Genomic DNA, 24,816 nt, shown 5'->3' with positions numbered 1-24,816 from the left:
TGCCTCTGAGCATTTGTTTGTTCTACAGTTCAGAATGCCTCGGGAGCATTTGACATAAAGAGTGACTTCTCTTAAGTAAATGTAGAATAACATACTGCCAGCAGAGATCTCCCTCATGGCCACCTTTTTGACCCCTTGCCATTGTGTATCTTGTTGCTATAGTGGTTAATACACAAAGGTGTAGCCCTTCCTGCAATCTTCTGATGCCACCATGGCTGTGGGTACCATAAGAGACTTCACTCCTGTAGTTAGCTTGGAAGGAAATGTATTCCTTCTTTCCAATATTGGAAGTTTCGGTGCATTTTCCCGTAAGATGTTTTTAAATATAACCCATCTGATAGAATGTAAATTATTACATAGTGTTATGCTCTGGAGATACTGTGCAGTGAATAAACCCTGTTGGCTCTTTGCAACCCAGGCACAATTTATCAGCATTCCTTTTGACAGACAGAAAGGAAAAATTCACGTTATATAAGAAGCAGGTTTACAAACAAACTTAAATACACACTTAAAAACTTTAAATACAAACTTAAAAAACGTAACGTGTTTTTTAACTAGAAATTGTCTCGTCTGTCCCTACCGTCATAGTTTACTTAAAGCTCATTTCCATCACACATGAAGAAAAGTGAATGAATTGCAAACACTATTCATTAAGGTTTTGGCCATCCTTAATGCAATAAAAAATCTCTGGGTTCTGAATTCTTCAATTTGAAAAACAGGACTGTGTCAGCACTAGCAACTTGTTGAAAACTTGGCAGATATTTTCAATGTAATTATTAATGCGAGCCACCTCAATTCCTCTTTGGTATGAGACAGGTTGTAAATAAATTATATAAATAAATATTAATGTAATTATTAACTTGATAATTTTATGTGCTATGTTGGCATGCAAGGAAATTAAAGATGAAGGCTGCTGAACTTGTGTTTGAGGATATACATAACAGTGACTTATTCCCAATATCATGAAGAGATGGAAGTACACTAGATCGAGCCTTGTCTTCAGCTACATAACAGAGTATGACTGTTAAAAAAATATGTGTAATTTCTCATAGTGGTTAAGTTAATAACATGTCACTATAATTTGTGTACTTCTGAAACAGAAACCGAATCATGTGGGTCCTAGTTGGAATGAAAGTAAAGGCACATAGCTACAAACAAGCTAGCAGCTTACTTTTCGAAAAGCCCAGCGTTTGCTCTCCGATAGTAGTTCAGAGGTTCCTCTTTAACCTAGGTAGGTAGAGTTTCTTACAGAAAAGAATAGCAATAGCAGCAGTAGCACGTAAATGTCTGATTTCCTTCGCAACCCTTTGAAAATGTAACCCGAGGATGGCTTTGCCTCTCACCCCTCAGCGTCCAGTAGCTCTCAAGGGAGTTGGCAGGTCTTATCAGACTGGAGCAGCCAGACAAGGGCAGCCAGCACATTGAGAGGCCAGGGCAGTGTGATGGTCAAGGCCATTGGTCAGGTAGTGAAAGGCCTCTTGCTGTGTTAAACAAATGTGGTTTCCTTCCTGGCTTCCGCAGGAGCTAATTTTGTTTTTCACTTCTCTTTTGGCATCAGAACAATAAGGACTCATAAGGCCATTCTGCCTGTGAGGAGATGTGCATTAGATTATCATAAATCCACGGATAAAAAGTACAGTGGTCAATGAGACCAGGCGTTCCTGGATGAAATAAAGGGTTTAATTGAAAGTACTGTCCCAGGGGAAACATGATTGAGCATGGTATTGAGTAGACATTAATTACCTCAGACCAGAGAGTGAAGAAAGTGGAAGGAAGACCATTCCATTTATTTTAGGTTCCCAAATCTGCTTTCCTTTAAGAGAAGGTGGGGAGATTATTTGAATAGACCGCTAGGAGGGAAAAAGTGAATTTTCGCTCATACACGATGTTCTTAGAACACCATTCATGTTTTTTTAGGAAGTTGCAGCTGAATTTTCTGCTAATACAGATATTTTTGTTGGAAGTTAGAGATCAAGGCAGAGCACAACGTGTCCTGATAGGCTGAAGAATGGTTAAAATTGATATATCCCTATTCTGTTGTTATAACATATTAGTAAATAAATCGCATTTATTCATAATTCTAGAATTTTTTTATTCTTTATGTTTCTCAGCTTGTTTTTTTTAGGAGGTTGGGTTTCCATTCCCTAGTGTAACAGAAAAAAAAAATAAGTTGAGGAGGCATCTGAACATACGGTCCCCATTAAACACTAGACGGCTTGCTTTCTACCAGTAAAATACGGCTGCCTTTATAAATCATGCATGTTTGTTTAGCCAATGCCCTACTTTTGATGTGGCTGAAATAATGGGACGAACTCTACATCGACAAGAGACAAAGCCTAGGATCAAGGACTGCCTTAACAAGAAAGTAATTGGTCAGGTGTCTCTTCTAGCAGTCATTAACATATTTGAATTATGACTTTGATTCTTCCTTCGGGTCAAATAGCATATAAAAAATATTCTGGGTTACCTATGACTAATATGCAATGGATTTGAAAGTCAAAGACAGGGAGATACCGGATACATTGAGAGTGTTTGATTTGGTGTTTGTACACAATGGTGCCCAATTTAGTAAAACAAACAAAAACTGTCAAAGCAACTTTTGGTTTATTTGCTTTCCAGTTTTATTTAGAGTAAGTGAAGTCACTTAGTAAGTGAATTTAAACTTCTCACCCAATTGTTTAGGAGTTGATAGAGACACGATCTTTGTTTTAAATGTGAAAAATTGCTTTTTTGGGGGTTAATTTGAACAGAGTAGTTGCCAAGTAACACCAGCTGTCATAATAAAGTAGAAGTGAATGACAGATTTACTCCACCCCATATCAAAACTCAAGAGCGGATATGGTGATCAGATGAGCCAAAATAAATGTGAGTTCTTAGAAGCATTTGTGAGCTATTTTCTTGCATAGCTCAGCCCTTCATAGGCATCAGTATGGCAATAGGTCATGATTAAGCTCATTAGCATTGTAGAAAATGAGGAAGGGGAATTTGTTGCTGTATGTATCCCAAATCCACTACCCAAAATCCCATTTGATGACGGTGGTCATGGTGATAGTGGAACTTAATTAGCAGCTTTTAAAATAATTTTTTAATATTAATTAACTGTGGTCCATATTGAACTACAATGGGAGAATTAACTGATCCAGCACTTATCAGCAGTGCTCTTAGGAGGAATAGGAAGTGATGAGAATCATAAGAATGGGAAAAAGAAAATAAAACGGAGTTCAGAGGAGGGCAAATTGTTTTCTCACTGGTAAAATCAGGAAAGGAACAAGTGGCTTATATGCTGAGACACAAAATCAGGATATTTGGAGATATTAAGTAAAGAGTCTCTTACTCCATTATACCTTCACTGCAAAATTTCTTTTGAGGTGAAAATAGTTTCTGTATTTGATATATACACACATACATGTAAAATAAAGCTTTTTTTTTCTTATGCTTGACTTCAGTATCATAAAATTTGTAGGTTTGTATTGTCGGGAAAATGCTTGACTAAAGTGATTCATTCACTCACTGTACTTAGATGAGTCTTCCTTTTTCATGTATCAGCAAGTAAAAATGGAGTTGTGTCGGATTAATTAAAAAAAAATTCCTTAGGCATGAGATAGTCCTTGTTTAGTCTTTGATGCATACTTGACTTTGTTGGAAAATGAAGATCCATCAGTTCAGGGAAGAAAGAAATCCTGCTCAACCTACATCTAGGGAAACACCGATTGGAAGTGTGCTGAACTTTTAAACTTCTTGTAATTACACACTGAATTTACAGGAATTAAATTGCTGCAAGAAATTGCTCCCTTACCCTTGTCCTGCTTTCACATATATAAAAACAGCAAGGGAGAGGATCATTTGGAAGATAAATACTGAAGAAGAATAACATAAAGTGAAAGGCCGTATTCAGTAACCTAAGCCATTTATTTAGGACTCTGGAGCCACCTGAAGAGCCCCTTTTAAGAACCTGACAGGAACAATGCAGGGATGCAGGGGCAGGAATCTTCCCAGATCTAGGCTACTGACTTCCTCTACCTTGGGAAAATCACACAGACATAGAAGCCACTCTCAAGTACAGACTATAGGATGGTGTCTTAGTCCATTTGGGCTGTTGTAACAATACTGCAGGTTGGGTGGCTTATAAACAAGGGGAACTTATTTTTCACAGCTCTAGAGGCTGCAAGCCCAAGATCAGGGTGCCAGCATGACCAAGTAAGGGCTGTCTTCTGCATCACAGATTTCTCATTGTATCCTCATATGATGACAATGTCTAGGGAGCTCTTTATAAAGGCATAAATCCCATTCATGAGGATTCCACCCCCATGACATAATTGCCTTCCAAAGGCCCCACCTCTGAATGCCATCACCACGGGGATTAAGATTTCTACATATGAATTTGGGGGGACACCAACATTCAGATGATAACGATGGATGAATATATGTGTCAGTAGAAAATGTGATACCAAAGGAAAGGAAAGATATGATTAAAAGAAATAAAAACCCTATGATATATTATTAACCCTTGGTATCTCCCATATATGGAAAAAAAAAATATATATATATATCACTCCGTTGGAGGATGGGATTATTGATCGATCTCAATTCACTTCCAAATAGTAGCATTATATATCCATCCTCTTGTCATATCTCATTATGTGTATGTGGATAGTTCTTTTCCAAGCGCACACTGTGGACTTGGCCATGCAAATTCATTTGGCCAATTAGATGTTAGTGGATGTTATGTGAACAAAGGCTTTAAAGATACTTTCATATTTGCATTCCTGTCTTTCAGCATGTAAGAAACATATTTCAGATATCCAGTGGTCTAAGGAAGATGCTAGATACATGGAGCAGACATGTATGTGCCCCACACTTTGAAGGCAAGCTTACTTGAGTCCAGCCTTGGTCATGCAAACCCCAGTCAACCTGCAGATATGTGAGCCTTATTGCTCGTATCCCAATTTGGCATGGTTTGTTATGCAACATTTTTGTGACAGCAACTGACTGATACACTTTTCCCCATTAATTAACTGTGGATAGGTTTCCTTTCTCCCCAATTTGCTTGTCATAGTGGGGATAGGGAAGATAGATCCACATTTTAATTTTGATGGATTTTTCATACTCTACAGAACATAAATGACTTCTTATTTTGAAGTCAGTTTTATCTGAAAATTAATTTTTAATAGCATAATTGATTTAATTAAGATAAAATGCAAATTATATGCCTTCATCTACATATATAAAGGGCATATTACATATATGGTAAGAACATTCTCATTACAATAGTAAACATAACATGTGCTGTGAATTTAAAATGCTTGCTACCCATAGAGATTTCTCAATCTCTATTTGGAATTTAGGATTATTTATCATGGATAGTGTTCTAAAGGGGATTGGTTTCCAGCTGGAGTCTCATTAGGTACAACTCAAACATCAGATGAAGGATAGGGCTAAAATGGCTATATTTTCATCATTTCCTTTTTTTAAAGCCTTCACCAACAAACAAATTAGCCCCTCCTCCAGCCCCCACAAAAATACTACTTTCTTGAGTCTGTGGTAGTACCTTTACTACATTGTAGCATAATTTAATAAACACGACTCTGCCCTTCAGAGTTCTGTGCCTCAAAGTGAAAGAACATTTATTGGGTCTTCTAGAGAAAATGAAGGTGTTGGAGACATAATCTCTGCTTTTAGAATTCTTGAGTTGGGAAGAAAACTATATTATCTTTACTAAAAGAATTGTTGTGCCCTAAATAATGACACACATACTCAGAATGGTGGGTGTTAGATAGAACATTTTTATACTTTTACTGTAGTGGCTAGATATCTTATTCTGTGACTTCCTAAGATCCCAGTGAAAATAACTGTAATCCATTGTCTTTATATTATCTGCAGAAATCTCCCAATCCAAAACTAAAAACTAAAACTAAAAATAAATTAATTTCTCATAAAGAAACTAAATGTCATTTTTTTTCCCCATTATGGAATAAGGGCTCCAGAATGTGCTTGCTGTTCTATGTCTTTGGAAGCCTGGCCTGAGTCTGTATTTTCCTTCTATGATACTCTGTTATCGATGATGCAAGTTGTGACATATGGCATGTACACAGAAGCATGACACAGAAGAAATGGAACTGGAAACTTAACCATGAGGCTGTGTGGTATCTCTAGGACATTGTTCATGACCTACAAGATTTCTTCTCTCTTGAGCCTTCTCTGTTCCCCACTCCATTCCTTTCTACCTTGACCTCCCCTGTGTTCTCTAAAGCAACATGTCTTTTAAGTGTAGGGGGGGAATACTTTTCCTCCAATATGCTTCATGCAAAGGTGTTTACCATGATCAAGTGAAATTAGGGAATATGTATTAACCTCTTAAAAGCAGTCAGAAGTCCTAAAATAAACCTTTTCCCTAGAATTTTTCATAATAGAAACTATCGGGGTATTTGTCCTCACGTGCAATGACTGTGACCCTGTGTTCTAGACCTTACGTGGATCCAAGTCTTAGAAGGAACCAATTTCACTGGCATAGTTGGTTTCTAAAACCCTCTCTAGTTGGGCGTGGCCTTGGGCCAGACCCCTGCAGCAAGCATTAGCCACCTATGGACTGACGGTCGTGGTTTCAGAGGGCACCTCCAATTCAGTGAGTTGCTAACCCTTCCTGAACAGTGACAGGCTGTGTGTGGAACAGGCACCATAATTGGTAGCTCACTTCCATGAAGTGCTCCGTATTTTTTATTCATGTTCAGCTTTTGTCCTGGAGAGTTGAGTTGTCTTTTAAAACTGTTAAATGCAGATAGCTTGGCAGACAGAGTATTTGGGATGGCAAAGATATTGGAAGTATTTCACCTAAGACTCCAGGTTTTCAAATAGGTCTGCTCCTCTAAGAATCAGGCCCTCTATGCTTCCTTTTTAGAGTATTATATTATTACGTCGTACTGTTTGTTCTTAAATCTTATACTCATATAAAAGCGTGTATTCTTGTATTTTAAACACTGAATGATTGTCTATAAAAGGCTTAAGACATTATAATCAGGTTTCTGTAGTTCACTTTTAATGGGAAGGAATAAACACAAAACAAAAAGGACCTATTTCTTCCCCATGTAAACAAAGCAGTTTCTAGTTTTATAAAGAATCCATGCTGTCTGAATTGTAACGTATTCATTTATACTACTTTTCATGACACAATATATTATATTCATTTCTTCCATGTTTATCGGAAAAAGGAAAAAACAGTGTTTTTTGCCAGTGTTACGCAACTATGGAATTTGCTGATCTTTCAAGTATATATACCCTAAGTAGGAGAGGAAAAAGGATAGCTACAGGAATCTTAACTTTGACTTACTTTACTTCTGTTAGTTTTAATCTCTTAGTATTACATTAAGGCATTTTTATATTGAGCAGACAATGAAGAATGGCCATTTTCTTTGACATTTGTTTCCTGGTATTAGATTAATCTTTGACTTAAAATTTTGATAAGTGCAGTCAGAAGTCAGCTCTTATGTTCCGTAGGTTTTTTCCTCATCCTTTCCAGAGAATGGATATCAAAAAACATGAAAAAAGTGTCTCAATTACAGACATTTTGTAGGATTTTCTTCATTCAGGTCTTTAGTTATAAAGTATTTGAACGTAGATGAATATTTACTTAAGGAGATTACATAAGGAGGACATATATTTACTATATTGATAATCGAGCTACCCATAAGAAACCTACATTTAAGGAAGTTTCCCCCAATGATTGGGTTAATTATCAACAACCTACAGTATGACTCAGATTTTTAAACTACCTGCAGTATGACCTCTGGCTCTTTCTTCTGATTTGTCTATGTTGCCCAGAAGGCAAAAGACTTTAAAAAATAATCTGTCCACTTATAAATCACCCAGGGTTCTGCTGATTTCATTTATATATTAGCAACAGTTGGAGGGGGAAGTCTTTTACCTTTATTAAGATAATCATCCTTGGATCGCCATTTACCTTTGCATATGCCTGCTCATCTCTTGCTGTGTTTTCTTTACTCCCTGAAAAGTACAATCTAAAATAGAATGCCTCCCAGCTGTTGGAAAGAGCCTCTTATCCCTACTCAAGGGTGATATTCACATTCCGAACTTTATGTAATCCAATTGACCAAAACCTTTTCATGTTTATAATAGCTATCCATACTTTTTTAGAAAATGTTAAAAATTCAGAAAATTACATGTCTTGCAGGTATCTTATCCTTTCATTGTAACGAAAATTTATTTAGCTATAACAAAAGTTTTATCACCTCAAATTCCTTAGAATTTACTTAGGCAAAAGTTAATAGTGCTTAAGCTTATTATAAAATATCCTGGCAGAATTGCCACGTATAGCTTTTGCTTTATATTAAATATATATATATATATATATACATATATATATATATATACACACACACACACACACATATATTTTTATATATATTCATTTTTTCCCCTTAAAGCCCTCTTGTTTGAGTTTTGGTAATTGACAAAATGATTGCACGTAAATCATAACTCTTGCATAAAGTAAGCTCACAACACAGACTAATTACACATTTGGGAGGCAAGGCAAAGACATCCAGAGCTTGCTTGTGCTGAGCCAAGAGCACAGCATTTAATGAAATGAGGGCCATAAAAGGTTCAGCATGGATGCTTTCAGGTCTGACTTAGGCTTCTGAGAAATTGCACACTGGCCCTGCAGACCGGTGGATTCCCTGGGGTTTGGAAGGCTGGGCTATTACTACACTTGCATGTGTGAATCAAGTACTGCTTTGCACGAAAGAACGTTTCTGATTCCAGAGATGGCCCTACTTGGAATACTCTTAAGTAAATAATATAGATGCCTAGCAAGTCATCTTCCACCTCCCTTTCCTCTTCTCACACCGAGTAATTACTTTGATAATTTTTTTTGTCTTTTTTTAAGTTAACATATAATGTATTATTTGTTTCAGGGGTAAAAGTCTGTGATTCATCAGTCTTACACAATTCACAGCGCTCACCGTAGCACATACCCTCCCCAGTGTCCACCCAGCCACCCCATCCTGCCACCTCCCTCCACTCCAGCAACCTTCACTCTGTTTCCTGGGATTAAGAGTCTCTTATGGTTTGTGTCCCTCTCTGGTTTCGTCTTGTTTCATTTTTCCCTCCCTTCCCCTATGATCCTCTGTCTTGTTTCTCAAATTCCTCATATCAGTGAGGTCATATGATACTTGTCTTTCTCTGATTGACTTATTTCACTTAGCATAATACCCTCTAGTTCCATCCACATCGTTGAAAATGGCAAGATTTCATTTTTTTGATGGCTGCATAATATTCCATTGTATATATATATACCCCATCTTCTTTATCCATTCATCTGTTGATGGACATCTAGGCTCCTTCCATAGTTTGGCTATGGTGGACATTGCTGCTATAAACATTGGGGTGCACGTGCCCCTTAGGATCACTACATTTGTGTCTTTGCGGTAAATACCCAGTAGTGCAATTGCTGGGTTGTAGGGTAGCTCTAATGCTGGGTTGTAGGGTAGCTTTAATTTCAACTTTTTGAGGACCCTCCATACTGTTTTCCAGAGTGGCTACACCAGCTTGCATTCCCACCAACAGTGTAGGAGGGTTCCCCTTTCTCCGCATCCTCACCAACATCTGTCGTTTCCTGACATGTTCATTTTAGCCATCCTGACTGGTGTGATTTGTATTTCCCTGATGATGCCCAGTGATGTTGAGCACTTTTTCGTGTGTCTGTTGGCCATTTGGATGTCTTCTTTGGAAAAATGTCTGTTCATGTCTTCTGCCCATTTCTTGATTGGATTATTTGTTCTTTGGGTGTTGAGTTTGAAAGTTCTTTATAGGTTTTGGATACTAGCCCTTTATCTGACATGTCATTTGCAAATATCTTCTCCTATTCTGTCGGTTATCTTTTGGTTTCATTGAATGTTTCCTTTGCTGTGCAAAAGCTGTTTATCTTGATGAAGTCCCAATAGTTCATTTTTGCCCTTGCTTCCCTGGCCTTTGGTGATGTGTCTAGGAAGAAGTTGCTGCGGCTGAAGTCGAAGAGGTTGCTGCCTGTGTTCTCCTCTAGGATTTTGATGGATTCCTGCCTGCCATTTAGGTCTTTCATCCATTTTGAGTATTTTTGTGTGTGGTGTAAGGAAATGGTTCAATTTAATTCTTCTGCATGTGACTGTCCAATTTTCCCAACACCATTTGTTGAAGAGACTGTCTTTTTTCCATTGCACATTCTTTCCTGCTTTGTCGAAGGGTAATTGACCATAGAGTTGAGGGTCCGTTTCTGAGCTCTCTGTTCTGTTCCATTGATCTATGTGTCTGTTCTTGTGCCAGTACCATACTGTCTTGATGATGACAGCTTTGTAATAGAGCTGGAAGTCCGGAATTGTGATGCCACCAGCTTTGCTTTTCTTTTTCCAACATTCCTCTGGCTATTCGGGGTCTTTTCTGGTTCCACACAAATTTTAGGATTGTTTGTTCCATTTCTTTGAAAAAAGTTGATGGTATTTTGATAGGGATTGCATTAAATGTGTAGATTGCTCTAGGTAGCATAGACATTTTCACAATATTTGTTCTTCCAGGCCATGAGCATGGAACGTTTTTCCATTTCTTTGTGTCTTCCTCAATTTCTTTCATGAGTATTCTATAGTTTTCTAAGTACAGATTCTTTGCCTCTTTGGTTAGATTTATTCCTAGCTTTATTCCTTATGGTTTTGGGTGCGATTGTAAATGGGATCGACTCCTCAATTTCTCTTTCGTCTGTCTTATTGTTGGTGTATAGAAATGCCACTGATTTCTGTGCATTGATTTTATGCCCTTTAACCTCCATGTATTTGAGTTCTTTCCGACTTTCCTCTTGTGATTGAGTTCTAGTTTCAAAGCATTGTGGTCTGAAAATATGCAGGGAATGATCCCAATCTTTTGGTACCGGTTGAGACCTGATTTGTGACCTAGGATGTGATCTATTCTGGAGAATGTTCCATGGGCACTAGAGAAGAATGTATATTCCGTTGCTTTGGGATGGAATGTTCTGAATATATCTCTGAAGTCCATCTGATCCCGTGTGTCATTTAAAGCCTTCATTTCCTTGTTGATCTTTTGCTAGATGATCTGTCCGTTTCAGTGAGGGGGGGTGTTACTGTCCCTTACTATTATTGTATTATTGTTGATGTGTTTCTTTTATTTTGTTATTAACTGGTTTAGATAACTGGCTGCTTCCATGTTAGGGGCATAGATATTTACAATTGTTAGATCTTCTTGTTGAATAGACCCTTTAAGTATGATGTAGTGTCCTTCCTCATCTCTTATTATAGTCTTTGGTTTAAAAATCTAATTTGTCTGATATAAGGATTGCCACCCCAACTTTCTTTTGATGTCCATTAGCATGGTAGAAGGTTTTCCACCCCCTCACTTTCAATCTGGAGGTGTCTTTGGGTCTAAAATTAGTCTCTTGCAGACAGCATATCGATGGGTCTTGCTTTTTTTTATCCCTTCTGATACCCTGTGTCTTTTGATTGGGTCGTTTAGCCCATTTACATTCAGGGTAACTATTGAAAGATACGAATTTAGTGCCATTGTATTGCCTGTAAGGTGACTGTTACTGTTTATTCTCTCTGTTCCTTTCTGGTCTATGTTACTTTTAGGCTCTTTCTTTGCTTAGAGGACCCCTCTCAGTATTTCTGGTAGGGCTGGTTTGGTGTTTGCAAATTTTTTTAGTTTTTGTTTGTCCTGGAAGCTTTTGATCTCTCCTTCTATTTTCAATGATAGCCTAGCTGGATATAGTATTCTTGGCTGCATATTTTTCTCGTTTAGTGCTCTGAATATATCATGCCAGTCCTTTCTGGCCTGCCAGGTCTCTGTGGATAGGTCTGCTGCCAATCTAATGTTTCTACCATTGTAGGTTACAGACCTTTTGTCCCGAGCTGCTTTCAGGATTTTCTCTTTGTCTCTGAGACTTGTGAGTTTTACTATTAGATGTCAGGGTATTGACCTATTTTTACTGATTTTGAGGGGTTTCTCTGTGCCTCCTGGATTTTGATGCCTGTTTCCTTCCCCAAATTAGGGAAGTTCTCTGCTATAATTTGCTCCAATATAACTTCTGCCCCTTTCTTTCTTTCTTCTTCTGGGATCCCAATTATTCTAATGTTGTTTTGCTTTATGATATCACTTATCTCTTGAACTCTCCCCTCATGATCCAGTAGTTTATCTCTCTTTTTCTCAGCTTCTTTATTCTCTATGATATTTGTTTGATAAAAATGGTTAGTATATCTCACAAGGTCCACCTATGTAGATGCCTCTGTTTCTTTTCTATTCTTAAATTCGACTCTTCCTTTCCAGATAATTTGTGAATGAAACAGAAAGGCCCTCACATATTGTACAGTAAACTTTTTGCCAATTATCTCTATGTAGACTGGCCACTTCATATAACAGTGTTGTGTACATACAAGATGCTTGATAAATATTTGTTGGATCACTATGTTTTGCAAAGAGTGACTCTTGTCACTCAGGCCAGAACGGACCAATCTCATTTCTTTATTCCAGCTCTAACAGGTTATTTGTTGTGCTTGGGAATAGAGATAGTGTTACAGAGAACAAAGTGAGGGAATGGAAAAATAGGGAAAGACATAACTGGATGGGAGGGATAAGGTAAAATATATTTAATTATGGTAACAGAACAGCAGCTGTAAGAACTTGAAGAAAGTTTGTGTAAAAGAGATTAAAGGATTAATTAAGGCTAGGGGTGGTTAGGATAAAACATTAAAATGGCTTATAAAAATTAGGATAAGACAGTTAACATTTTACTCACCATTTGGTTTTGCATTTCATTTATTTTTTTATTTAATAAAAATTATATATATATATATATATAAATAATTTCAGTGTTTTCCCAATTGAAAATTATGTCCCAGTATTGGATTATGAAATTAATGTAGAGGATTGTGACCAAATTAAAAATTAAATAAGATATCATAGAAATCTCTAAAAGGCATTGCACTCTGGTTAAGTATTGTTTCATGAAACTTTTGTTTATAGGTGTATGTGTACACATATATGTGTTTGCTTGGAGGGTAAACAGACAGAAAGATGGCTGATGTGTCTTTGGGTACTGGATCACAGTGCTTCCCAGACTTGATGAAATGTACCATGAATACTGCTGTTTGCAGTATTCACTAAAGATTTGAAGTACATGTTATAATTTAAAACCATGAGCAGTCCAGTGTTCATCACAGATTGGTAGCAGTAACACCTCTTGATGCCTTCATTGAGGATCGGATGCTGACACTGAGCTATGTTATCATCTCTCCTAGGAACTGGAAGCATTGTGTGAAAAGGGAAATTGGACGAGGTTACTTTTAAGTTTCTTAAAACTATTATACTTTGTGCTTTTTATTATTTTTAATGTATGTACTAATTTATAAACGTTTAAATTAGTGAAATCTGGAATGGTAGAAATCAAATGTGATAGCTGCAGTTTATTTATTTACATATATATGTATACAACCCACAAATACGTATTTACAGATACACGTGTACATATACACAAGCACATACTGTTGGACATACACACAAACATCTGTATCTATCTGTGTATGTTTGTTCACTCAGCAAATAGTTATCCAGTGCCTGTTTTTGAGTCTGGCACTGTTTTAAGCACTGGCAATAAATTGGTGGAAAAAGAATCAGAATAATGTAAAAGTTCCCACATTCAAGAGACCCTATTAAAAACATAAAAGAAAAAAAAAGAAAAAACAAACAAACAAACAAACAAATGAGCAGGAGCACCTGGGTGGTAAAGTTGTTTAAACGACTAAGTGGTTAAGTGGTTTTGGCTCTGGTGGTGGTCTCAGAGTCGTGAGATCAAGCCCTGAGTCGGGCTTCATGCTCAACATGGAGTCTACTTAAGACTCTCTTTCTCCTCCTGCCCCGCAAGCTCTCTCTCTCTCTATCTAATAAATAAATAAATCTTTAAAAAAAAATAAGCACATATACGATATGTGATAAGTACTGTGGAGGAAAAGCAGGATAGTAGACATGGGTAGGGTGGTATTCAGAGGGCATTTAAGCAATTTGAAACTGAATGGTCAGGGACAACCTCACTAGTAAATTGATATTAGAACAGAGAATTGAAGGTAGTGAGGGAAGGAGGTCTGCAGGAATCTAGGGGAGGAGCATTCACAGCAGAGAGAAGAGGTTATGCAGAGGTCTTGGGGCAGAAGCATGAAGGATGAAGGATGTACTGAAGAAAAGAAGAAAGGCAACGCAGCAAGCATAGGATAAGTAGTAGTAGAGATGAGCGGAGAGAAGAGTCAGGGCACTCAGCTTAGAAGTTGTAGGACACTGGCGTTTTCTCTGAATGAGGTGGGAAGTCACCAGAAGGTTTTGAGTATTTGTTTTAATGGGACCATTCTGGCTGCTGTGTTGAGAAACATCCTGAAGAGGAGAAAAGTGGAAGCAGGGAGGCAGAAAGGAGACACTAGGACAGAGAGTGTCAGGAGAGAAGCAGTGGTGGCCCAGATGGTTAAAGTGATAGAATTCTGGGTGTTTGGTGTTTTTTTTTTTAAGATTTCATTAATTTATTAGAGACAGAGACAGACAGAGAGCACGAGCAGGGGGAGGAGCAGAGGAAGAGGGAGGGACAGACTCCTGGCTGAGCACAGAGCCAGATGTGGGCCTCGATCCCAGGACCCCGGCTTCACGACCTGAGCCCAAGGCAGATGCTTAACTGACAGAGCCACCCAGGCGTCCTGGGTGTGTTTTTAAAGTAGAGCTGACAGGAGTTGCTGACGGGTTGGATATAGAGTGTGAGATAAGAAGGAAGTCAACAATGACATTGAGGTCTCTTGCTTGAATGTCTGAAAGAATACAGTTCCATATACTTGCTCAGGAGGAACAGGTTTAAGGGATGATCTACTTCAATGTGATGATGTCAAGGTAGAAATCCTATAAAATTGTTCACTAGAGAATTGGTTATGGGAGTCTTGTTTAGGGGAGAGAGGTGGAGATAGGAATTTATGCCTCATGAGTGTGTCAGTGATATTTAAAACCATGAAATTAGGTGAGGCAACTTCAAAAATGATTCTTAGGACACTAATACTTAAAGCTTGGTGAGATGGGGAAGAATCAGAAAAGGGAATTGCAAAGGAGTCTACCATGAAGTGGGAGAGGAACTATAAGAAAGTGATGTCCTGGGACCAAGAAAAGAAGATATTTCAAAAAGTAGGGCTTCATCAATTTGGTCTAATGCTCCTGTAGATCAGGAAAGATAAAAGATGACAATTGACCATCGGATTTCATAACATGGAAGTCATTGGCGATCTAAGAGGGATATCAATGTACTACACACATACATGCACACATAAACATACATGCATATATATGTATAGAGAGAATACACATACACATTATATACTATGTATTTTTAAAGAATGCATATAGTATATATACTACTATAGGGCAATACATATTACATATAGTATAGGTATTATTAGAAATGCATATGTGTAAACGTGTGTGTGTCATTATGGAGATGTGTTTACATCTTTCTAGTTGGCCGTGCAATAATACAGCAAATGGTTCTTATACCTTCATAAATTCCTTTCAAAAACATTTATCTTTTTATAATGATGGACAAATGTCTAGAAAACACAGAAGAATTGTAAAGAAGGAAACTGTGGTCCATATTGCAGTGCCAGTGGATAACTATCTTTTTTTTCTATGCAGACATATACACATATGCGGATAGACAACCCTCACAGGGTTGTGAGGCAGGTAGGTAATAGGTAGATGGGTAGGTGTCATTATGTAGATAGTGTATATGTTATATAGTTGAAATGTACTGTGCACATACATTATTATACTTAATGTTATGTTCTCAAATGAGTAGAAGTCTTTATGTTAATACTATTTTATAGAAGTCTGTGATTCTTAACAAATAAAAAAAGTACAAATCAGCATATACAGAAGCATAACTCACCTAACAAACACCATTTCATAGGCTAAATTTTTCTTCTGGCTTATATTAATAAAAGTCAGCATTTTGTATATATAACAATAAATTCAATATTTATCACTTTTCTTACTCTGTTAATCCCCCAAAGACTGTATTTCTGCCCCTAGAAAATTAGCTGCCAAATAATCAGAGACATACAACCAGAGACGTAACTAAGTGCAGAATTCCGTGACCAACTAATTGGTCAGTCACAAACCTGTAGCCTGAGACTTAGTCCATTTCTGGGACTTGGGAACATATCAGCAGGCAGCATTGCAATCCCAAATACTTCTCTGGACCCTACTTGCCTTAAACTTGACTATACTTGGCAGTTGCCTTAAACTTGACAGTACTTGGCAGTTAAAGTTGACTGTACAGAGCAGTGGTTTTCAACTGGAAGTGAGTTTGAGCCCAGGAGACATTTGGCAGTGTCTGAGGCATTTGGGGTTATCATAACTGGGGAAGGAGGTATTATTGGCATCCTGTAGGTAATAGCCACGGATTCTGCTGACTGTCCTTTAATGCATAGGACAGCCTTCCACAACAAAGAATTATCAGGCCCCAAAATTCAATACTGCTGAGATTGAGAAAGCTTTAGTTGTGGACCCTGAAAGGCTGGCACTGGGGTGGGTACCAGTGCATTAGGCCAAGACATATGCACTAGGGGCATTTGGGCATCCATCCTGGGCCTGGCTCAAGGAACCTCACAGACTTTGTACCTAGAGACATGGCCTCTATGGCAAAGAATAAGAAATAATGAAAGGAAAAAAAAATGAATGAAATTCACAAGATTTCCTTTCTTACGCCAGCATCTCGATTTTTTCCCCCCTCTGGATAATTGTGAGTGTAAAAAGCAAGGGGTATTGTAGAAAGAGCTCTTGTCTGAAAGATAGGAAGCAAGGAAGGATCCAAAGTGTGGATATGTGGATATGTCATTGCCTTTGGGATCATCCTATCGCTAAGGTCCTGCATTTGGGGCATTTGTGAGGCCTTAATTCCTCTTCTCCAAAATGTGTTCTGGCAAGATTTGAGTTTAATTTTTAGAGTTCTTTGTTGAAGCAAGATTATTGAAGGAAGGCATTCAGCATATTGATTTTTTTGTACATTAGGTAAAGGGACATTTATTTCTAATAGAGGAAATGGCTATGTTAACTACTATAATGGCTTCCTTCACCATTGGGTGAATAGCAATGATAATGCCACTATTATGCCTTGAGCCCGATATAGTGTCAGAAAGATATAAAACAGAACTATAGTTGAGTAGAATATGTGAAATTGCATCGTGCCTCACTGTCATTGTGGGAATCAGTCTTGGGATTTCTTGTGAGTAGGCCAAGTTATAGTGGTTCACAGAGGTTGAGACGTAGCATAGCAGTTAAGAGTCTGACACAGGAACCACACTGCCTGGACCTCACAAAACTCCAACACTGTCAAGTCTCATGGACTGTAATCATGGTACTTACCTGCTGTGCATTTCAGTCTCTTCATCTGTAAAATGGGCATAATAATATTCCTCATAGGATTGTTATGAAGAGTAAGTATGTTAATATGTGTAAAGCACTTAGAACCATTGTTAGCCATTAGATTGTTTTTGTTGTTCTATTTCTGGCTGTCAGGTATATCAGGGACTTAAAAGAGGAACCCTCTTGCACTGTTGATGGGAATGCAAACTGGTGCAGCTACTCTGGAAAACAGTATGGAGTTTCCTCAAAAAGTTAAAAATAGAACTACCCTATGATCCAGTAATTGTACTACTGGGTATTTACCCAAAGAATTCGAAAATACTAATTCAAAGGGATACATGCACCCTGATGTTTATAGCAGCTTTATCTACAGTAGCCAAGTTATGGAAACAGCCCACGTGTCCATCAACTGATGAATGGATAAAGAAGATATGGTATATGTGTACAATGGAATATTCCTCAGCCACAAAAAGAATGACATCTTGCCATTTGCAACAATGTGAATGGAGCTAGAGAGTATTACGCTAAGTGAAATAAGTCAGAGAAAGACAAAAATCATATGATTTCACTTAGGTGTAGAATTTAAGAAAACAAATGAACAAAGGGAAAAAGAAAGAGAGAAAGGGACAAACCAAGAAACAGACCCTTAACTATAGAGAACAAACTGATGGTTACCAGAGGGGAGGTCGGTGCAGGGGTGGGTGAGATAGGTGATGGGGATGAAGGAGCACACTTGTGATGAGCACAGGGGGTGATGTATGGAAGTATTGGATCACTATATCGTACACCTGAAACTGATATAACACTGTATGTTACCTAACTGGAATTAAAACAAAACTTAAAAAAATGAAATAACACATACACACAAATGACAAGATAGCCATAAATGACTTGGTTTCTATTTTGTTTTACCACATATGTAATAAATGAAAGATGTTGGTACAAATAGTGATTGTCAATCTTAATTAAATACAGTTGCCAAAGAAATCATATTTGATCACAGAATAAAGTGGTTTGAAAATATTACTCAAGCAAAACTTGGCCTTGTGTCATTTTGTCTCTAGTAGATAAAAAGCCAAAGAAGCTTCTAGTCTTCCTCTAAAATGGTGTTCACAAACTTCTAGGAAGAACAGCTGTTCTTTAATTTGTACTTTAATTCAGTGGAACTTTATTAGACTAAAATTAACCAAACCCCAGAGAGACTGGGAAACATAAATGATTATCAAATGTTCTAAATAGGACATTCTAGAAGACAAAGATGAAGGCTAACAATTTACATTCCATATTTAACTATGGCATTCCCATGGAGGGGAAAAAAGGGCAGCTACTTTGAATCAAATAATGGGCTGCTTCTTAGATAATAATATAATGAGTTTGTTAAAAGAACTAACTAGTAATGGGTTTATTAAATCAAGCAGTAAAGTTTCATTTCTTTGAAACCACCTATTGTCCAAATTTTTATAGCTAACTTCATTTACAGTGAAATTAAATGAAGGAACTATTTCTTTAAAGGTAGACATGGGTTTTCTCTATTTTGGTAGGAGTTGGAAATACGAGGTCAGTGGGTCTGGCAATGATCAGCCTCTTAATCCTGTTTTAATTATGGGTTCTTTGCGAGTTCTGATTTTATAGTTATTTGGTGACATATCCAGACATTCACAGTCATTTTTAAAATATGCAATTTTATAGAAGTGACCCTAAGATGAGAGTTTCTAGAAATAATTACAGAGAGGAAAGAACTACCGACCTAGAATGATTTGAAGGTTTCTAGGGCTATCTCATTCTCAAATTTTCCAGTTAAACACTGTGGCCGAGTTTCACGTTTCTGCGAGCTTGGGAGGGATGCAGCAGGGACACCTGCAAAGATGGTCATATGGACAGCACTTTTCTATAGTCACTGCTGTATATTTGAAAACATCAGGGGCCAAGTCTGATTAACCTTATGCTTCTCCCTGGAAACTTGAACCCTAAGTGTGCCTGTTGCCTCCGTACACTGTTACTCTGTGTTTTTGAGAACAGCTGTGCTTGTGGCTAGGTGGACACAAATGTTTGTCGTGCATTATCATTTTTGTTTAGCTTCAAAATCTGATTGCCAGTGAGTTATGCTATCAAAGAAGCAAACTTAAGGCATGAGTTAGACAAAGTGAAGTTTAATTCAGTGATTCTCATTATAAATCACATTTCCCTAAGTTTAAGATAACATTTTTTTCAGTTCTCTCTATCCAATTGACATTCTTGATCAAGAACATTTTTTCCATGGTAAATGATGTGTTTTAAATTATACAAGCCAAATAGTTCCCCCAAATTCTAGCATGTTTCTACACTAAACTCTGTTTCTTCATCTGTATAATGAAGATAGTAAGATCACCTTATCTCTAAGGTCTTTTCTGGTACTTAAGATCCCCTAAGTAATATCCAGCCTCTTTAATTATTGAGACTGTTCTGCTGAATTTCCATATATTTTCAGGATGTTTCAAATGGCATGACTCCACCTAGCCAAAGGATCCTCTCTGTTGACCATCAGGAAATATGACTCTCAAGAACTCTTCTACCACCCACTGACATGGTGGTGGCCCCTTGTAGAGAGAGAAGACCAGCCTGTTAGAGGTCCAATCAACCTGTCTTGCCAGTTGCCTCTGTGTTTGGCCATTTGGGTGTAAACACTAATCCGCTTTCTTCCCTTCACTCTTTCCATGTATACTTCAACAGAAAGGAGAACCTGATTGCTATGCACTCTCACTGGAAACAACTGAGCAACTCACCTTCGAGATCCCCCTGAATGATTCAGGTTCTGCTGGTCTTGGCGTGAGCTTGAAAGGGAACAAATCTCGAGAAACTGGAACGGACTTGGGAATTTTTATCAAATCCATCATCCATGGAGGTGCTGCTTTCAAGGTCAGTAGGACTGCTGTCTGCATGTCAGTGTGAAGGTGCTTGGGATGTCGCTGTTTGGGAACTGGGTGGAGAGAGTGTCTGAAGACATGAGACCACGAGGCTCTCCTGCAGGTGCAGGAAGTGTATGTGTGAACAGATCTGGGCAACAATCATCTGCGTTCACACTCTGTGTGGTTAGTTTTATTTTCTAGACATTGTTCTCTAAACCCATCATGATTACTACTCTTTCTCCCATTCCTTTTATCACTCTGTTAAGATTCCTCTGAATTTGTAACCTGACAGAGTTGAACCTAAAAATACATTCAGAAAAACAAAACTAAAATCAAGTCAACATGAAAGCAGCAAATAAGGAAATTGCTCTTGGAAGAATGAAAGCTCAGTGGAGCCTGAGAATGATTGTAGTGTAAATTAAAGGTTATTTATCACATTATATGCACTTGAAGATAGCCATGGTGCCAGGAATGCATGTTTGCCTTTGAACTTGGAAAAGCTTACAGATTTCCAGAAAAAAAAGGAAAGAACGTGATTCTGCCTTTTCACATTGGGGTGAGAAGTGTGATCATTGCTATTAACATAGTGTAATGGTTAACTAGATTGCCTGGGTTCAAATCCAGCTTCAGCTCCATGTGCTCCAACTAGCACACCACGTGCTAGCCACGTGGGAAAGTGGGCGAGGAACTTGACCTGCAGTGCTCCCCTTTCTTCATCTCTGGAGGGTGCATATAATAGGTAACACCTAATTCAAGTGTCCTAAGGATTAAATTAACACACACGCTGTGATTAAAACAGCAAAGTGATTGGGGGGGAACCATGTTTGTCCTTATCACCAGCTCTCCTCCCACCATCATCATTTCATGCGATGCCATGAGGCTTCTTGAGTTTGCATCCTGCCCAGACTACTCTCACCCACTGTCAATGTGGACAAGTTACTTGTCTCCGTATGCCTCAGTTTCCTCATTTGTAAAATGAGTAAAATTAATAGAGCCTACCTCCTAGTGCTCTTAGGAGGACTAAGAGAGATACTGTATGTATATTGTCTAGCACGGTACCTATGGGAACCTTTCAACAAATGTTAGCCATTTAAAAATAATCTGACGTTAATCACACGTGACCCTCCCTAAATAAAAGCCAAGAAGGCCTAAGTAGAGTTTACAGGAGCATCTCTGATCCTGGAATCCTGGCTTTGTTGAAGCCTTTGTCTCTTCTCCCTTATCATTCCACATTTGTTTCAGACCTAGACACTGAGCTAATGCCTTTTTCCTTGGGAAATAAGAAATTCATTGTGGGTAGACAACTTTTTAATGTACTCCTTGAATCAGTTAATTTTTTTTGCATAATAAACAATGACAAGATTTCAGTAACATACATCAGTAAGCCTTTACGCCCCTCATGGCTCTGCAGGACAACCGAAGGGGCTGTGATTCAGGCTGCTGTGTCTCTTGTCACACCATACATCTGCAGGTCTGAATGTCCTCCGTGTACTTCACCTACCCCTGGACCAGCATGCTCGCTGGAGCATGTTCTTCTCATGCCCTGAGGTGGCAGAGGGCCAGCAGCAAAGAGTGAAGCCTCTTAAATCCTAGGCACTGATCCGCTCACACAACCTACACACACACTTATGCATGGGCGCCTCTGACCAAAGCAGGCATGTGGGTGAGTCCAAGGTCAAGGCCTGGAGAAACACAGTCGACCGCTGATAAGGCTGTGGCAAAGGTGGAAATCCAGAGAAAGGTGAAGAATTGGGGTCAGTGGTTCAGTCTGTCGAACTCTCCCATCTTGCTCAGATGCACAGAACCAGGAGCAAAAGGAAAATAATAGTAATAATAACAATAGCAGCAATTAACCTTTGTTGTGCTTAGCACTTAATGTATGCTGGATGCAGTGGTAAGTACTTTAGGTGGATTCTCTACTTTTATTCTTCATTTTTACAGTGGATGATTACCATGCCGTTCCATCATAGGGAAATTGCAGATTACAGAGCTTAGTGCCTCTCCCATGGTCACAGAGCCAAGAATTGCTTGAACTAAGATTTGAACCCAGGCATTCTGACTTCAGATCCTGCACTCTACTGCACTGCAGTGAAACCTCCTTCATCTCATCCATTCATATTCCTAGAGATCAGGAGCTGTTACCTTGGAGTTGTCTGGTATCATGCTTGTCACCCTTAGCCAAGCCATCTAAACATGTGCTGTGTTTAAGGATGAGTCTTGGTCATGCTTGTGGATACCAGATTGATATTATTCTTCTTATACCTAGTAACAGTTCTGTTTGCAGAATTTATTCCAAGTAAAATTGGAACTGAAATGATTTTTTGGAAATTAAAAGCAAACATCTTAGCTTCTTTATGGGCAATAACTTAAGCTCAAGCAGATATTGGAGAGCAGGTTTAATATGTATATCCATGTTTGTGTAAGTGAGCATCTCCTTACCTAAGCAGTTTCTAACAGTCTTGTTTCTTGAAGAAAGATTTCACTTTCCATTTATGTAAATTTCTTTCCTGACACTGGTCTGCTGAGTCAGACAATCACACCACTAAAAACCACTGGACAGCATTTTTATAGCTGATCTTAAACAGTAAGAGGCATCAATCATGAATTTAGCCTTATTGTGAATGTTTAGTATCCATTTGTCTTGTTTACTTTTTGCAGAGTAAAGGATAGAGGACTAAGCTTTGCTCACAAGAAATCTGATTAACCAGAAAAAGAGAGAGAGGAAGTATCTTTTTATTCTTCTGCGGCTGTTGAAATAATCCACTGTTACTCTCCAGAAAATTGCCACCTGTTCTGTGATTCAGGATTATGTCTTACAAAAATTGTTTTGAGACTTTGTTCCTGTCCCTGTTTGAGAAGATACAAGTGTAACAGACTGCAGTGTCCCTGGGGCAAACGGGGGATAGGCATGGGGAGCATCCACTTTAGCATCTGGCCCTAGGTTTTTACCTGAAATCAACAAAATAATCTTTCTGCCAGAGCGCAGTGTTTTTCTCCTGGCCCTTTGTACCACTAATTGGTTCTCAAGGTGTTTTTCCCTTTAGGGAAGGTGGATTTTTGAAGACTAAACTACTTTGAAAAGTATGACCAAATTCTTCCTGTGGATTCTGTGTGCTCTATTCTCCTGGGGGCTTCCGTTGGTATAAACAAAGATAGGCTACTTCTTGCCAGACGCAAAACCCCTGAACCACTGTGTGACTGTGACTATAATTGAGGGCCTCTTTTTTCTTTCTTTTTATTTATTTGTATTGTTTTTATTTACCTCTTGGGCTACTGCTTTCTATCATTTCCTCTCTTATTTGAGTTATTTCTAATGGAGATGTAAATCTCTGTTTGAAAATGAAAGCACCTGGCTCTTCTAAAATTCCCTCTTGGAAGTGAATTCCTCTCGCTCGAGGGGCAAACTGAACAATATTTGTACTCTGTTCAGAGTTATCCAAATGCATAATCTCATTAATATTTAATTTCCACTCTGCGTATCAAGAAGTAAATCCCAGAAACTCTTCCCCACTTGTGTCAGGACACAACATCTGCCATTTCAGACCTCTTCAGCCCACGGAGTTCTTGGTGGACCTTCTGAAGCATCACTTTGAGCTCTGCTTTTCAAAGTAGAAAGTGACCATTGACCTCAGTAGCCAAATATGACTGAGGATTGATGCCAATTTGCTTAAACAGTAACAGGCATTGCATGTTTGTAGTTCCGTTTTAGTTTCTGTCATTCTTACTGGGCATTGGCCGCTGAAGTACAGGGTAATTGCTACCAGAACCCAAAAATACTAGATAGAAGTCTACGGGTTTAATGTCTTACGAACTAAGACCCAAGTGGCATTATGAGGTTCTTGAGGATGCTTTTCTAAAATTCCAGTTCTGTGATTGGAATTTAAAGTGAATGTGGTAGTGTGGTTATTGTTAAATGAAAAGGAATATTGTCTCTGTTGCAGTTAGAAAAAAAGTACCTTGAGAAGAATACTCTCCTTTCCCCAAATCCACATAAAAATTAGTTTTTCCTTTCCTCCACTAAAGCATACACAACGTCTTGATGATAGGTTTGAAGACCTTCAATATTCTCATCCTCAGTGGCTAAACAGTTTGAATTCTGAGATCAGTGGCTTTCTTTTGCTTTGCTTTTCATGAACTATAGTAACTGAATTTTTAAGAAGAAATGCATTTTTACATCTAATGAGTATAATAACTTAAGCTGCCTATTTCTTAGTTTCTACCTTAAAAATGAATCACTTTTAGAAAAAAATATAACTAGAACAGTGATATTTTTAAAAAATTGAGATAGAATATTAGTACGCTGTAGTAAGAATAAAAATCTTATGGAATCTGTTATATTAATTCTGAATGACATTTTTTATTTGAATATACAGACTTTGGGAGTAGAATATGTCCTACTGAAACTTGAAATAATAAGGTAAAAATTAAAATTTAAAGGTAATTTTTGCTAAGGGAAAAAATATCATGTGTCAGATTATTTAAGATCTCTTAAATAGAA

The 24,816-nt window shown here is 38.0% G+C and overlaps 1 protein-coding gene across 2 annotated transcripts in view; it reads left to right on the top strand.

The window, feature by feature from the left end:
* Window positions 1-24,816, top strand: part of PARD3B (par-3 family cell polarity regulator beta) — a 1,008,697-nt gene that overhangs the window by 578,559 nt on the left and 405,322 nt on the right. For both annotated transcript variants that reach the window (XM_028112243.2, XM_088021577.1), the window contains exon 11: window positions 20,143-20,328. In XM_028112243.2, the coding sequence (XP_027968044.2) occupies window positions 20,143-20,328 (186 nt within the window). The remainder of the gene's footprint in view (window positions 1-20,142; window positions 20,329-24,816) is intronic.

Source organism: Eumetopias jubatus, unplaced genomic scaffold (genome assembly GCF_037043125.1).
Source record: "Eumetopias jubatus isolate StellerSeaLion01/CBP00866 unplaced genomic scaffold, mEumJub1_p1.0 scaffold_3, whole genome shotgun sequence".
In the NCBI taxonomy this organism is placed as follows: domain Eukaryota; kingdom Metazoa; phylum Chordata; class Mammalia; order Carnivora; family Otariidae; genus Eumetopias; species Eumetopias jubatus.
Note: the sequence above shows the minus strand (reverse complement) of the source record. Positions and strands in the feature narration are given on the sequence as shown.